Below are 17,734 nucleotides of genomic sequence, written 5' to 3'. Positions count from 1 at the left end.
CCAGAACAAATTAGGAACCATTATCAAAATAGATTTTTTGTAACAAAGGAAACCGTTGATAGGTTTATTTTATGTCGTTCAGTCTGAAATATGGCATACAACTCCTAATAATGTGATATAATTAACACTTAAACATAGATTTTCAAACATTTTTCTCTAATTTTTACGATCTTGTACCATTTGTATGGTAAAATCTTCATGTCCAGGTTGTAGAAGTCTAACGTATAAGAATCTACGAAATGTCGAAGGGCAACTTCGACATTTTGCAGTTTTTGTTTGAATTATGGACAACCGTAATCGACAAATCAGGCCTTAATCACACCGTTAAAAAGAAACCATACACTTTTACAAATGTATATTCGCTTTAGGCTAATGTCCATTTAGTTGCACGGAACCATCGTACAAGGTCAATTACTGACATGAATCGGTTATTAAAACCAATGGAAAGCAAATTTTTATATGTCTCCCTTTTTAAATCATTTACCTTGTTACTTTGACCGAAATGAACAAGTGTGGTATCTTTATATACGACAAACTATTTCGATAAGAGCATTTTCATGTCTTTACCGGAAACTTCCGGTTTTTGTGTTCGTAGCAGTGGAACTTTTACCAAAAAACAACGTTTATACGACAAATAGTCTCCGTCGTTCTAGTGTCAAAAAGGAGCTCATAATCTTTTTTATTTGAGAAATTTTCACATTTCCTCTAGCCGTTCCAACTACTCTGCTAAATGCCCGATTGACGATATCCGGACGAACAGTCCCAAATTTCTGAAAGTTCAAAAGCATTAAATGTAGAAAAAAAAAGTGTTGCAAAATGTCGCACTGTTATAGGATAACGTCAGCTTGTAACGTCAGCAATAAAATTAACGTTTGTCACGTTTCATACAGAATGTCCTAATATAATATTAAATATGCATTCGTATATCTCAGAGAGATAGTTCTATTGAAATACTTATCGTTACGACATTTACCAATGAATATAAAAACGATTATGTAAATAATTCTTCAAAAATAATTGAGGAAGACAATTCACCATAAACATTTACCTCCAAATGTGACACAAAATCATTAATCATAGCCTACCAACTACTATCTTCCTTTATATTAATATTATTTATCTTGGACAGCTTTCGTCCATTCATTAGAGTCGCGCTTAAATAGCTGGTCGATACATCAAATCTGCAGCATCAAGGGATTGCGTTTTTCAATTCCTCGTCCCAAATCATCTCGGCTATTACTTCTCCCGTAATAAATGAAAACTGTAGTTGCCCTAAGACGCATAGCTAGACCCAGATACGTTTGAAAGATTTAACCCAGAAATGTTGATTAATGTTTGAGATTTCGTAGAAGGACACAACTGTGCTTGGAAGGGATCGTTAGGAAAATTATGAACGTGATTCAATTACCTATACAGGAACAACTAAAACGACTTCCTCACTCGTCCAGCCATGATACAAAATATCACTCAAAAACGGTTTCATAAAAATACTTTGTGTTGACCAAAGCCCTCTTCCAAACCTACACGTAATCAAAAATAAAGTTCCCTATATTTCGTTCATTGATTCAATCCTTCATTGATGCGCGTTGCCTGTGACTGGTTGTAAAAAATCTTATCTTCTCCTCAAGCTTTCCTAGTTGATTCCATTGCTCTGGATAATTAAGTGAAGGTTTCGAAGTGCATTTGAATTTACTATACGCCGTATTCTGCTTTAGAATATTGTTCATGTGAAGATCCATTCATAGAAGATATTGCAGTATACTTCGTGAAACCTTAGGTGGATCTCGCCCAGCGTATCCGCAGCGTGAAAAACCTGAGAAATTTTATTTATTTGCCATGAATAAAATAACTAGATTTACCAGTTAGGCTCAGCGCAATCTTCACATCTTAGTTATTACATGTCGCACTAAATTGGACTACCAGTAATCGATACTTATTTTACAGATCGAACATCGCCTCTCCGAAAACTAATCTGCTGACGTTCGCTTCTGCACATTCAGAGAAATGACAGACAGATGAAGTGGGGCAGGCCGTCTTGAGCGAATCGACGCGACGAAGTGGTAACGCGAATTCAAATCGTCACTATTAAATACAATGTAGCAGCTATCGCTAACCTAACCTAGGACAAGGAAGCACATGCGCACGATTGTTTCTTCACGAAAAATTGAAACAGGGACTACTGTGAAAGCTGGCCTGCGCCGTTCGTCCAAATATGGCAGGCAGAGTAAACTCTCAGGGCTGTGTGCCTTCACGACTAAAAGTACCTGCGCATTTGTCTGCTAACCATCAAATGATTATAGGTGATTAATAGGTTAAAATAATGTTATTATTATCTTATACTAGTTTTTCATGCAATTTTTTATCCGTCACGAGGCCTATTACCAACGTAACTTGTATCCATCCTAGATCGCCAGCAGTAATACGTTCAGGTACGTCCTGAAATTACAACATCCATACGGTTATACGTAGAAATGACCACATATAATTATACAAACGCAAACATATCTAGATCTGGGAAAGCTTAGGCAGACAAGTCCGAAGTACATTCTGAGCATTGTACTGACATTCGTATTCGACATGATACACTTCGCCTAGAACTCTTATAGCTCATACAGGTCTTCAGAATAATACTTAAGTTGTAACTACGCATTTAGAGTTTCGCTCGCAGTTCTATGTTCTAGAACTTGCAATCAATAAGAATAGCCTCACAGTTAAAAATGCAGCTCGGCTATCTTCAGTATAGTGGGAAAGCATCATTTTCTATGTTTAGAATTCTGAATAGAAAATTTGTAACTTCGAAGCTTTCTAAGTTAGTTATAAATAATCACTGCTTTACATTCGTCTGAAACTAGCTAATTAGAAGAATTTCTGCTGTCAAAGAAAGGTGGGCAAGTATTTTGTTTGATTATGATTCGGCCGAGCTGTCATCTGTGTCTTTTTTTAGTGACTATAGGTGGTATCAGTAGTTCCAGATCTATTCCAGACAAGCTTAAATTTGAACTGTAATTTCAATACATTGATTCGAAATACTTACGCAAGAACCGGTAACGAAATATATATACTTCTGTCTTCGAAGACTCCATCCACTTCTGCCTTGCGGATGGGTCCCGTGTTTTATACCATATGTACCATGAACATTATGTGGCGATTATCATCACATATAAAACACATAGGTGTCTCATACTAGGGCAACGTTAGCCCCTGTTGTCCTCTTCTAGTACACAAAAATATAGTGTCTTCAGATAGGTGAATACGTGTGTTATAATGAGTCAAACGTGACCAAGGAGACTAAAAGGTCTACAAGTGAATATATTAAAATGAAACTTAAAGACATTGATAGATTAGGCCGAGACTATGTGATTACTCAAGCTCACAAAACCATGTCATTCAGTAGTAACTAAGGCCCTTTTTCTTCTATTCCAATCGTGGATTAGCTAGAAGAATCGAAGCTGATTATTCAGTGAAACAGAGTATACGAAAGCCCAGAGAGTAACGTATCTGCTGACTAAACATAGGACGTGTAGTGGTCTAGGTTCGAATACAAGCGCAGAGTCACTTCCTGCTGTGAGGCAGCCCTAACGGCTTGACCACCAAACGTAAAAAACAAAGTTATTCAGTATACGAAAACTGACAATATTGTATATTAAGGAACATTAATCCCATGCCATGAATATCATCTGTGCTTACCTTACATTTGTTAATTTTTGGCTGGTTTCGTTTATTAGCTGTGTGTGTAGCATCGTAATTATTGTTTTGTTTATTGAGTTACCTCGAAAAGTTCCTTCCTTGCATCTGACTTGTATATAGAATGAATCGTTTTTATTGAGGCAAGTTATGAGCAGGCGCATGTAGTTTTTTTTTATCCCGTTAACTTTTGCGCGCCATTTAAACCATTGTTAAAACTACAACCCGTGATGCTCATACGGATACTCTAATCAAACATGCGGCAACTGCCAAGCTTTCTCGAACAAAAGTCATATTTGAATTACCCGCGTCAGGTTTTTACCATCGACTAACTCCCTAGACAAGTAAATCACTTCATTGTGAAATCAGAAGTGCTTACTTCGCAGCTGGCTAAGCCTTGCGAAAATGTCATACCCGGTGAGTTTCCTTTACGAGCGGGACGTCAACATAATATAATGTTTAGCCAAATTCTATTACTAATTTATTTGCAACGACGATTTCACACATTACTGTAGTTTATCATGTAAATAAACTGCTACAGTAATTATATTGGGTTGGGTATCGAACGCTTTACATGCTTTTTTCATTTAAAATGGGTGCTTTTGATGGTACCATCAAACAGAGAAGCACTTAATAAAACCATTAAGAAATATTCACAGCGTGGCACAGACCATCGATTCTTGTTCGCTTACAATAGAATTTATAGTCCAAGTTGTAATATACTCAGACGTATAAATAATAATTCAAACGTCTTAAATAAGCAAAATTATTTAATATGCTCAGATAATATTGTTATATTCCTTAGTGTATTTGATTTACAAACATAAAAAGACTATGGAAGTGTGATGTGAAACGGAATGTGATGAATAGAAGCCAACGCCCCGTAAAGATCTGTAGTTTCCACAGAGAGTGGGCACCGTGCGTTTTATCATGGTATTTCATGTTCCTTGAACTTTCTAGCCTGCGTGGACAGAGGCGGACGAAAACGCTGAATCATCAAAGCAAAACGTACACGCATCAATAGGCCCAAAAACGGTATCACCCATTCCAGAATCAGGTTCATCAGAAAAAGTAATGGACAAAGCCGAACAAAGATCAGTCTCCTTAAATATATCAGAGTCAGCAGAAAAAGCAGGAATTGTAACCGAATCGATGAGTCATCGAAGATCTGTAGACCTTCAAAGGTCGGCGGATTCGCAGAAATTGGCAAACGTTCGGAAAGCAGCAGACGTACAGAATTCTACAGACCTTCGAAAATCGTCAGGATTGGAAACAAGTTCCCCTGTAGCTCGTACGTCAAATAAATCGATAGGTCTTCGTTTCTCAAGAATCTTGAGCGCAAGTCCAGCATCCCCAAAGACAAACAAATTTTCCGGCGGAAAAAAAAGTTCACCAGTCCAGACTGAAGGCAACGGCACCGACAATAAACGTGTGTTAAGAGACACACAACGGAAACGGTACGACAAAAAAAAGACATCTAGTTTTTACCGTTTAGACAAAAAAAAATATTTTATATTTTGAAAAAAACACTGTCTCCAAAGATTGAAAGAATTAGAGCTTTTTTCTAAGGTCTAAATCCCTCCGCGCCAATGCCCCCATTTCCATTCCTGTATCACATGGGAATAAATTTCGATATTAAGCAGTTAATTTTTTCGATCAGTTACCCCGCGACGAAAGAATATTCGATAAAATTAAAAAATTCTCCCTTGTTAGTGAACATATGTGTCCCAATTCTTTTCCTACAACCGTATTTTTATAATGATTTTTATTAACATTACTATTAGCAAACGTTACAACCTTTTTCCATGATTATTCACCATTTCAAGTTGCAATTACCAGTTTGGCACATGGTGGAGCAAGCACTTGGTCCTGGGCAAAACCAACCTTGGCCCCGCAGCCGTCTGCGTTGCTTGCCAAACACAGATAGGATTTAAGATAACGCTGGGCGCTGTCTTTTTCTACCGTATTGGCCGCTGACGCAGATGAGAGATATCCTTTTACCAATTTGATGTCAGTACGCCTCGAAGGTCCCACGGCCCGTAAGCAGCTAGGTTATTAAATGTGTTAACGATAAGTACGTTCGCATCCGTGGCATTTCTTCAATAAGGGGTTAAGCACTTCGTCCGAAATCCGAGTTGTCTGATTTAGATCAAGATTCACTGTTGCGACCATTTCTCTAAGCGTAATCAGATCCGCTTGTCTCTCTGATGGCTCGACAGCTATTGGGCGTTGCGTCCTGTCCAGAGGCTGACGCATCGACTTCTTATCTCGTCGCGCATTGGAGCAACGTAATGAATTGTGCTAACCCCCCACGGATGTTAGATGACGTTTACTTCCCGTGTGAGACAACCTTGTTCCGTAGGAGCAGGCATCGAAAGTCTGGGCGACCCACTTTGTCATGTAGCGGACGTATTGTATGTGAATCGATCTCTGGTCATAATCTCCAAGAACTTTGCCTGTTTGAATAGCCATACTGTTGAATGTGAAATTCTGGCGAGCCCTTTTATTTATTGAGCAGTACCGATTCTGTCTTTCTCGGTAGCAGGCTGAGTTCGCGAGGCCCTTGCCAGGATGAAATGTCCACAAGGACCGTATTTGTCACTCGTTTATATGGCTGAGGCTTTCGGGTGGTCAGAACTAGCGCAAGGTCGTCAGCGTACGTTACTAAGGGCGTACCCAGTAGGCAAGATAGACGTAGCATTCCGTCGTACTCTATTTTCCACAAGGTGGACACGAGGACCCTACATGTGGAATACCCTACGTCGCAAATTTTTCCTCTTTCGCTTAGGTACGATTTTTTTTATGCATTTTAAATATTGTGCGCTGTTAAATGAAGTGTCATTTATCTTGACTCAGGTCACAGAACCATACGCATTCTTAACGCCCAAGAGGGCTGCGAGGCAGTATTTTCTAGATCAACAGGACATAACTCATTGTCTTCCTACTACCTCCGGGAACTTGCCACCAATATGCGCCTTTCTATGAAGCCATATTGGTCGCCAAACATTGCGTTCCTGCTGCCCAACTCTTTAATTAGCCTGCGTGTAATCTTGTGCTTTGCGGTCTTCAAAAGTGCGGGAAGCATACTTATCGGCCGATAAATTGGCGGGCCCCGCATAAGGTTTATCCTTTCTAGATGTATTCTTGCCTAATGAACTGTCCCACTGCCTGCGTCGGTAGTTTAACAATGTAGTAATCTCCGATGCGTGTTTGTTTTCGCACCTTGACAAAAGCATACGGGCTATATGGATCGGAGGGGAGGGGGGTGATGTGACACAGCGATATTTTAAGCGTGCCATGGGATCAGGCAGCTATAATTTCCTACTACTTGAAATAGGTTCATGTCGGCAGAAAATTGAGTGGTGAGGTGCTGTCCTTCTCATTTGCTATAGAAAGCAGAACATATGCTACATATATTACGTGTGGTAGCTTGTTTGGCAAAATGCTAGTGGTAGACAGCTTCGTCTGGTTGAAAGCTGGTGATCCCTTCGCAGTCAGCATGAAGTTTTGTGCGTTCGGGTTTTTCAAGACGTTGTAGACACTGTGTCCCTTTTTTCTTTTTGCTTTTCTTTTCCCGTTTGCCGTGCCGGTCGTTGATGTATCCCTGGCCGTTCCATAGAGGTCAACTTCTGCCGCTGTTCTTTAATTAATCCTTTTATTTCTTGACTGAATAAATTGACATCGACCATGATCTTATTCTTTTTGTATTTCTGACAGCAGCAATCAGATCCTCTAGATCTATGGGTGGCTACTTTCAAATAGGTGTTAATAATTCTCGCTGGCTTTATCAGGGAAGGCAAAGGTTTCTCTTTTGCAGTTTGCAGACTTGGTCTGCCCCTTCAATACTAAATTTATTTGCGAAACACCGATTTGCCTTATAACGGAGTATGTAACTATATTGCTGTTTTATTGGCGTTTGTATCTTCAAAATCGGCCGTGCTGCTTTGGGTCATGGTGCTCTCAGTGTAGCTCTAATCGTGCTTTGCCTTTACCGTGCCATAACTGTAGCTTGCGGCGCTATAGTTGTTGTCTGACTATTCAGGAGCTTCGTAAAAATCCCCGCAACGTGCAAGGACCGGCTAAAAACCACTCCTTACTACCATTTCACGAGTAGTAACTGCAGTTACAATCATGCTAGCCAATAGTAACGGTGGTATAAGCTGACATTAAACGCCGTAAATTTCAACCGAGCATCGAAAACGAAGCCTTTAATTTGTTTGTGTAACTGCCTAGCCACCCCGCCATCGTGGAGTCCAAAACATTCTCGTCAGCGGCTACGTTAAGATCTACTTGGGCTTAATTTTGTTCATCTAAATAACCTATATAGTTACCTCGGATTTTTGATACAGGTCTACTAAACGAGCCAAAACATAGTTATGGTAGATGTTGATTTTACCGTCTTATTTTCATAGATGAATACGATACAGGTCTTTGAGGCTCTATGCAATGCTAGTTGTGATCACAAAGTAATGCAGCCGTACTAGTTCAGCAAAAAAAAAAAAATCGTTATACAGTCTAAGCATGTTTCGCTTTTATAGCAAAGTGTTTGTTACTGTAGCAGAAAGAACAAGGTACGAAAGCATGAATGGGTAAAAAAGGGAGCAGGCTTGTTGCTGGTTGAGGTAGGAGAATAGGTGATTCACAGTTGGGAAAACTCGTAGTTGAAGCGGAAATACAAGATATAACGAAAAACAATTATATGCTAATGTTTATTATTAGTGGGATTCATTTTCATAGTTTTTGCCGTTATAACGTTGCTGGTATACAGTGGCGTCGACACTCATAGATGGCTGTCTTTAATCTTTCTAATTAGTTATCTTAAGTTGAGAGAAGCCGAACTTCTGATTTTATAACCACTTTAAGTACTTGAACGATGAGCGGCCCATTCTCAAAGGTTTGTTGACTCACTATTAATTCTCAATGAACTATTGTACCGTTACAACGCATAGGGAAAAAACATGGTGCCTGGTTGTGACGTTGGCGTGCTGTTCATTATTCGGAATTGCCTTTACACTGATGGTGATTTATGCAAGACAAGCACTATTGAGAAGTGCAAGTACCAATGTTACTAAAGCTTTATTATGGACCTGTGAACCTACACAGCCATTGCCGGTTCTGGCAACGCCGGCCTATGATACTAACAGGTTCTTCGTCGAGAAGTACAAAGGCCGCGCCGTGACTACGCAGACGTTCTACAACACTCAGAAGTCGTCTCTTACTGAACGCACTAACGAGCCAAACAGCAGAGAGAACGATCATACAAACTGACGCCTACGACCGAGAGAACGAGGCACGCTTAAATTTTTCGATAGGCTGACCTGATCCCTTCTAAAAAGCTGTGAAATTATAACTCTGTTATATGTGCAAGTGCCCAAATGTCTGCACCACTGACGGACGTTTGTGTTACCTACTGCGTTAAGCAAGCCTAATCGTTATCGGTAAGTAAGTCTACGAATTTTTCTTGCCTTTGTTCTAATAAACTCTGTGCTATCCTCACAATAGTAATAATAACAGCTCTTTTTATCACTATTATTATTATTATTATTATTACAATTACCAAAAGGATTATTTGACGTTACTGTTCCTCATTAACAAGTAGCCAGTAGAGTTTGCACAAAGCCAACGGCACAGTTTAAAATTATCTCCTGGAATAGAAGATTTTAGTTTGATTTTTTCCTTTTTTTATAGAGAACGAAACGTCGCAAAGTAATCGTTTTCATGGTCCTGTGTTATTTATTTCCTTTTGTTTAACTATATACTATATAACGCAGAAGGCTTACCAGCTGGACAGACAAATTGATACTGTTGGTTTGCCGTAGCTGAATAAATGATGGTGATCACCCTTAAATATCATGCCAGCCTTCTAAAAGCTCTATATATAATAAGTAAGCTAAATAGTTACTCCTACTTTAAGTAATCGTTTTAACTGATCTCCGGCTACATTGCTTCAAATTGCGTTTTACCACTTTTCTAAACATGTTTAAAGACAAAGGTAAATCCAACATTACAGCATGCTGTCACTAATCTAGCATCCTGGCCAAATCCAGAGAATATTTGTTTTATCTCGATGCCAGTATAATAATAGCTTTGCGATTTTTTTTTTATCACACGAGAAATCCTGTTGATATCCAGCGGCTGTCGGAAAATCATACAGCAGACTTAATCTCTACTGTTTTCTTTGTTGTTATCTTATTTTTGGTTGGTTTGAGGTTTCCGACAAACGGGATCTTTTGTCATGTCTTCAGCCAACGGTGGCTTTCAGAAAAGTAGGCAAACCAACTACTGTTACAAATTTGTGATATTACAAACAACGTATCGGAATGATTTTCAGGTCAAAGAGAACAATTGCTTTTTTAAGGCGGCTTAAATTATTGCTCGACTGTTTCTACGCTATCAGCGTTTCACAGTCGGTCTGGAAGTATGCCTGCCGTAAAACTCGCTTGTAGCTGAAGAAGTCACAAACGAAATGTATGTTATGGTTTTCTACCTCGGAATCTCCATATAGCTGTATTGTACATCGATCATCTCAAAAAAGTTCATTAATTTGCTATTTTAAGGATAATTTTATCTTTAAAATCTTAAAAAAAAGGTGTCCAGCAATAATCGGAATCTTACTTAGGACGGTAACACATCTGTACTAAATATTCGGAAGGTGCTCATCTGCCTCAGAATATCATTGCTTGATCATGAAATAACAAGACGCTATAGACTGTCCGGCACAACAAAGTCTTCAAATTCTCACCTGAAACCATTTCATCGAATGCTGTGCTGTGTTATATACTAAACTTTTATTAAATCTGTTTTTTTAGCAATATATATTGAAAGAAAATATCCAGTTTTGTTTGCATGTAGCAATGCTATGTATGTATGTTCGCCACTGATGTTTGTAGGTAATTATAATTCATATTTCATTTTTTGCAGTTCTCTGCCAGCTCACAGATATGATGGAGAATGGAACTATATTGAAGCACTGAACTGAAAAGTGCCCTTCTGGGTTGGGTGCATCGACTCGCGCTCTGAAAACTCTTGACAAAAGGCCCGTTATCAGTTGGCAGGTCATAACATACTTCTATTAGAGCATTCAGTGGAAGTGACGCTCAGGCAGCACATAAGATTGTTAGATCGTTCAAATATACGATTTTTCTATAAAACACATATCAAAGCATTATCTGTATGCGCGCAGTTATTGGACGATCGAAAGCTAATTTCAACACCTTCTAAACTATAAAAATCTGTACGTATTTTTACACATTCGCTTTTTCTCCAGGTTGCTCTGCATTTGCCATACGATTTACGAGTTTTTTTGCGATCGAATCGTGCGACCAAAAAACGGATGTCCGATACTGTTCCTTTCTGAACTTTCTGAAATCCTTGTCCTTCCAGAAAGAAAGTTCCTTTCTGAAACAAGCTGCAACTGGATTAACAAGAGCTGTTGTATATGATAGCAAAGATGACTGCGCAAGATATGAGTGTACTTTTTTACCGTAGCTGCTGTCAGCGTTGTAAAATTTTAAATTTCGATTTGAGCGACGAAGCCAAGTCGATAAGGTGGGTTCCACATGGAGTGTCATTGCCTACCGTATGAAATTACCTTTTAGTCAACCTAATATTCCTTGAGTATATAATTAAAAAAAAGCACTTCCTTTAGTAAATAGTAGCGATATTTCCTCTTATGCGACGCGTTCAATGTCATACTAAAACGTGCCACACAACGATGCAGGAGAACATCAAAGGCTATGCATATGCCTATTGGCCTTTTTGTTGGCCAATTGTAACGACGATGCGAATCCTTTCAGCTAGTTTATGTGAGTTACCAGCTTTGCTCAAGAATCCCTACAAGGTATATTCTCCATAGTGGTTAACGGGCAAAACTACGGAATTCACAATAACGAATTGCCGGCCGGGTGTCACTAACTCACCGACCATGGCGTCCTGTTAAAGCGTTGTTTAACATGGCAGCTAGAGAACTAAGCCAACAACACAAAGTCTCTCGTAATTTTTCAAGGCGTATTTGATTTTCTCATAGTTACTGGAAAGTGTACTATCTGCTAAGAAACAACAAATAGAATATAAGTAAAAAACAACAAATAGTAGAATATAAGTAGGACATTGGGAATTATAACTTCTTTATTATTACGTCTTGATCTACAGTTCCCTGTTGGTAGATTGATTTTGGACTTGGGATTTTGGGTTTTAACTATTATCTTCGAATGAAAAAGTGGTTCCGGCCAGTTTTATTATGGATTATCTAAGGCTATTCACAATCATTTCTGTGATGTATTTCAGCCTGATTTATCTGGTTCAAACAAATGCACGAACATGTCACGCAAAAGGTCTTTGGAGTTTGTGCTAGTCAACATTGTGCTTGGTAGTATTTGATCACTATCTTCGAGTGTATTCTTTGTCATATTTTTGTTACCAAAGTTATATATTACACAAGGGAGCTATCATATTCGAAAAAAATAGTTACTTGGAACAGGCCGGAACAACGTAACGATAGCTTCTTTTGATTTGAGTTCTGACAGGTTCTTTATTCCGCATTCATAGCGGACCTCAGACGTGTTTCTGGTTTATTGCCCAAAAGGTCCACCAAGCAAACCGCTTGTTCTCATATTAGTTTATTTACGAATATTTATATACTATATTTACGAATATACTCAAATTTATTTACGAATAAAAAGATGCGGTATTGAAAATTTATATCTATGTTCTGAACGAATATGCCTGACTTCGCTAGATGTGAAGAAGGAACCGGAACGGCACAACGAACGACGTGGCAGTATATATATATATATATATATATATATATATATATAATGTAGAAAGCTTTCATTTTAATTTGAAATTATCAAGATTTTTTTTTAGTTACAAGAATTTATTAAAAACTAGAAGACCTTGCAGTTGTTTTCTACCTTTTATAAATGATCGTGTTATGTAGGGCTCAATGGTGTGTAATTTGAAGATGTGCCATTTTATTTGTATACAAGTAAAGGGTTCACGAATCATACATCACAGGTTTACTCCTTGTCGGAATTTGTTAATAGAAAAGCTTTTTTCTTAGAAAAAAAATAAGTGAACATGTTTGGAGCGCAGTTTTGGCTGTATAAAAACGTGTATGAATTAGACCTTAATGAAGGCAGCACTTTTTGGGATAGTAGAAGTTCTTTTCATATCCATAAGGATATGTTTTTATGCTCGTCACACGACGAAAATCGAAAAGACATTCAATACTAAAACAACAGTAAAAGTAACGTTACGTATGTAAATCGTTTAGACTTGTATTCGGTGAGCTTAAATGCCGCGATTTCGCCGGCATAGGATTTCTCCCACCCCGGTGGAGCACCTCGCTACGCAACTACTACAAACTGTGAGTTAGTAATAACTAGCTGCCATAGTCAGTCCGCAAGGTAATAAAAGCCGATGGTAGAGAATTTTCTCCGAGTATAACGGGTAGGAAAACGATTTGCACTAACCGAGCCTTCATCTCAGACTGAGCCAACTTAAAACACACAGCGTATCACCTATCACGGCGATTATCCAATTAAGATGTATTTGTTTCGTATTTGGTGATCAATACTGGTCGGTCTGCGATTTTTTTACGTTTCAGTTGATTGGACACGGACGGCTACGGTTCGCCATACTTCTCACTAATTTCATTTCATGTTGCAATACGAAGGCGTTCCATCTGGTTACACTGAAGGCGATATTTCCGAACTTAAGTAGGTCTATACGAGTGCCTAGTTGCAAATGGGTAAGTTGACCCTTCGAGCAGCGATTTTGCACTTAAATACCAATAGCGAATATTCGCCGCCAAGTTTATTCCGCATACGGCGCCATAGCGTAGCAGGCATAAGGTAGCGTTTTTGCTTTTCAAGATACTTTATGACTCATATGGAGAAATTTTTGGTTGTTAGTAATAGGTATTCGACAGTAAAATGCGTGTAGAGCAAGCAGGTGTTGCTTGATTAATTTTCAATACTAAAGAGTTTAACAATTTGCCGGATGTTACTTTGATTATATGGGGTGATACAAATAATACCGTGTTCTAACGAGCTAAATAGACTTCGGCATGTGAAACTATAATCATATTACACTGTCGTTGAAGAGTTTTATGTCTGATGATTGTGAACTTCTAGCAGCGACATCAGAGAGACCTCATGGGACAGTAGACTTCAGGCCAGTAACTTTCATTTCAACGCTTTGAATCTTCGGCCGATGCTTACATTAAACATACATGATGCATTATTGAGTCAGTGTAAATATAGACACCTATGGATCTCGACTGAAACTTTTGGTGTCCTGCTCGTAGCGCAGCATTTACCTAGTGATGTCACTCTCATAACTTCGCAGTATTAATATTATATTGGTTCACTGTATATTGCAGATTATACTGTACGACGATATTATATTGCGACCGATACAGGACAGAACCTATGCATTTAAGCGTGTCCTAGCTAAATTGCTTCCGGCCTTGAAAGGTGTCCACTTGACAATCCATTCTCCCTTGATACCCTCAATAATTACTAGCGTTTAACTGTGATCTTAAATAGATGTATATATCGCTTCCAGTATATCACACTCAGTTAGTTTTCTGGCTATTTCAAATGTCGCTTATGAAATTAACTAGAGATTCCTCTTGCGAGTTATACGTGCTCCACCTGAAGTCTGAGACTACAGTTATACATTGTTAATTAACTAAAATTGTCATAAAATAGATTGTCAGGTTAGATGGGCGTATATATATTATAAAAAAAGTCATTCCGTCATTCTAGCTACGTATAACATTTTCGGAACCAAAGGAGCTTGCTGGCCTTGGCATTTTCGGATGCTCTGTAATCGCAATAGATAATGACTATCTTTATTTGAGAATCTGCAAAACAGATCTATTTCAAAAAACACAGTCGTTACTATAGCGAAGCGACGCTCGATTTAACCAAGGTTATTAGGCATAAGCATAGCTGACAGGTCGACGTGGTCAGTGACACTATGTGTTTGCTATAGGATTACTCAGGACTGTCAAACTTTAAGCTGAAAAAGATAAGTACAGTAGTAGTAGTAGGATCTTTTCTTACTGCAGGCTATAGTGCTCATAAGCGATATTTTGAAGGTGTGTACTTTTGTTCAGAGGCGAATTTAATTGTTTGAATTTCCGCGCCATTGGGTGAGCGCTTGTGGTTCACTGCAGCAAAAAGACCAGGCCTTTTGCTGCGACAATCATTCCACGATAATGCGGTGCACTTTCCAGTTTTCTGGTGAAATTGGTAAACCTACGTACTGAACGTTCCGCTATTTTTCTTAAATGGAGCAACGAGCAAGCATTACGTTTTCGTATAAGAAAAAAAAAAGTAAAGTCAACCGTACAGACACTGCGGATAACGCAGAGCATCTATTAAAACCAAACACTGAATAAAGTTTACGTCGACTGGTACTTGTAGCGTTTTGAGGACTGACAGAAATCCAAAAAAAATGTAAAAGGTTTATGACCACAATCACGAACAAGAAAGTAGTGGGTGAAACAACTCGTGGCGACCAGTCGCTGAATCACCATTAAGGAATTAATGGACGAGACAGAGATTTTAACTGGTTTATAGCAGGCCTTCGTGATCAACCGTTCAGACGTCAGGGAGCTTACAGCAAAATTTGTTTCGAAACAGCTGAATGTTCAGCAGATGCACACTGTTGAAAAAACTGCGTGCGTAATACACTTTATCGTTTCTAAAAAGCCACACTTGCTTAACAACTCCTTACATACGCCCAGATGCGGGTGTACGACTGCGACGAGGAGACCAGGACACAATCTTCTAAGTATCGGTTAAGCCGACGGGAATAAATTGTTCAATTCAGGTCCAAAACCAAAGTGCTCTTTACGGTTTTCTTCGATCGTCGACGCGTGTTTGTCATTATTTAATGCCGTTCAGCACCACGGCTACTCAGGAGTACCTTCAAGAATTGTTCTTAATTGAGAATTCTTTGCGTGAGCCTGTTCGATACAAGAAATCAGAAATAGGGTATCACAAGTCCTAGTTCTATATTCTATCACTTGAACGGCAGATTTTGCAAAACAGAACTCGAGAAGCGTGATGTGCGAATCTAGGCCCTGTGACTTCTTTTGATTTCCAAAAATAAAAACATCTGGAGGAGAAGCGTTTCGGCACGACAAAAGGAATAAAAAAATTCGGTGACTAAGCTGATAACTATCTCGACGACCGGAACAAACAGTAGAATGTGTTGCATCCGGCAGGGGCTACCGCAAAAAAGATTTAAATTAGGACGAATAAATATCAATTAATATTAATAAACACCAATAATTATCGACCTAAAACGAACGGTCTACTTATTTTTGTAAGTACCAAGTATTATAGCATTTTGTGACCATGACCACAAAGCTTTTTTCAAGATCAAAAGCACACAATTTTTAGCGCCCATCGTGATAGTTCAAATGTATGATTGATCACCTTTTTTTTTTTAGCTGATAAACAGTAGGCGGTTCTTGTATGCCGTATATCGTGCTTAACAGGAAACTTTCGCATGAAAAGTTTAGCAAACTCCTAGGACGACCTGCTTAGGACACCTATTCAGCGCGCCTATCGCGTATTATTTAAAGGCTCCATTAACTCAATTTTCCGATCTACATTTACGGTAGAAGCGTTTTCCACTTGCGCTTGTGAGTATCTCGTTAGCGTCTGTGGCCCAATGATAACCCAAATATTAGGGCTGGGTCCGTCGTTTAGCTTTTTTTTTCATTCACTTTGTACGACCATAGACAAAAGCTTAGCTGAATACCGTGTGGTATGTTAAACGTTCTAACACTAGGGGCCGTTCATGCGTATATCCGCATGGCGTACCTTTTCAAATTTAGCAGTCATAACAAGTAATTACACGTTTACGACAAAAGTTTTTACAGGTTCTTCTGAAAATCCCAGGAAAGGGCGATCACAGGTTGACAAATTTACTAACAGCGCTATCAGTCTTGACCAGCGCGGTGCTGATATAACAGAGGCCGCCAACCGACAAACACTAAGCCTACTACACAGATGCCACCTATAGCAACTCCTAAAACATTAAAGCAGGCTTAGAGAAACTAAACGCATCCTTAAATATCAGCAATATCGTTAAGTGAGTAGTCACATGCACAGCCAGCTATGGTACATAAGCTACTATATTTCACCTAGTATTCTTGACTTTTTACTAGTTGCTTCTGAATACTTCCCTTATATGCATATAGACGTGCAGTTAACGTATAATGATGGTGTAGAGTTTTACTTCAAAACTGCACAAACAACAATCTCGATGCCAAAGTAAGGAATATAATAATATTTGGCAGGTTTAACGTTGGCCTAATAGTCAATGAAAGCTGTTCGTGTAAACTAATTAAACGACTCTTGGGCCATGGCACGAAAATAACTATTTCTTTCAAATTATATCGTTTTTTTTTTTACTTCGTTTGTCCAAAAGATACTTTTTGCGTACGTCCCACATATTCATTCCATTCATCGACACAGACTATGGGCTACTGAAAATATACGAGCGATTTTTAAGGACGCTAAGGATGATGCGAATGTAGCAAGGATAGTTAAGAGATCAGATTTTGAGGCGTTCAATGAGGTCCTCCAAGGGTGTTAACTTGAAATGTGCTACATTCGTTGTGGAAGCTTGTTCATTCCAGGAGTCATTCTTGAGCTGCATTTTATCAACCCCATTGTATCGCAGTAGCCTATTTTTTGTCAGTTTCATAGGCTAAAACAGTCGTAGCTCTTAATGAAACTGCGCCATAGGGGAAGTTAAAAAGTGGAGAACAATTAGTACTCTTTGATCCGTGTCGAAGAACATCGTTCGACGAGCTCTCCAGTTTTTAACTTAACATTATGATTATGGCAATCCGACTTAGCGAAGAGATAAAACCAAGGAGGCCCCTCATCTGCAGGCCCATTAGTTGCTTAAACCATTGCCGTGGAGATCATTGAGTCACGGTTGACTTACATAACGATTAGAGGTGAGATGATGACTTTTACTGAACGACTCAAGTGACTTATCGGAAAAGTTGTCTGCA

The 17,734-nt window shown here is 38.9% G+C and overlaps 1 protein-coding gene across 1 annotated transcript in view; it reads left to right on the top strand.

Moving 5' to 3' along the window:
- The window catches only part of LOC111263575 (uncharacterized), a 33,009-nt gene extending 22,012 nt beyond the window's left edge, over positions 1-10,997 (top strand). Inside the window, exons 3-7 of the mRNA XM_086969695.1 lie at positions 1,945-4,101; positions 4,645-5,141; positions 8,634-9,122; positions 10,016-10,152; positions 10,606-10,997. Coding sequence (XP_086825821.1) covers positions 4,090-4,101; positions 4,645-5,141; positions 8,634-8,952 — 828 coding nt within the window. The 5' untranslated portion in view covers positions 1,945-4,089 and the 3' untranslated portion in view covers positions 8,953-9,122; positions 10,016-10,152; positions 10,606-10,997. The remainder of the gene's footprint in view (positions 1-1,944; positions 4,102-4,644; positions 5,142-8,633; positions 9,123-10,015; positions 10,153-10,605) is intronic.
- The last annotated feature ends 6,737 nt before the right edge of the window (positions 10,998-17,734 follow it).

The sequence above is a fragment of the Varroa jacobsoni genome, unplaced genomic scaffold (assembly GCF_002532875.2).
Source record: "Varroa jacobsoni isolate VJ856 unplaced genomic scaffold, vjacob_1.0 scaffold_774, whole genome shotgun sequence".
Classification (NCBI taxonomy): Eukaryota; Metazoa; Arthropoda; class Arachnida; order Mesostigmata; family Varroidae; genus Varroa; species Varroa jacobsoni.
The sequence above is the reverse complement of the archived record's forward strand: the minus strand, read 5'-3'. Positions and strand labels throughout refer to the sequence as shown.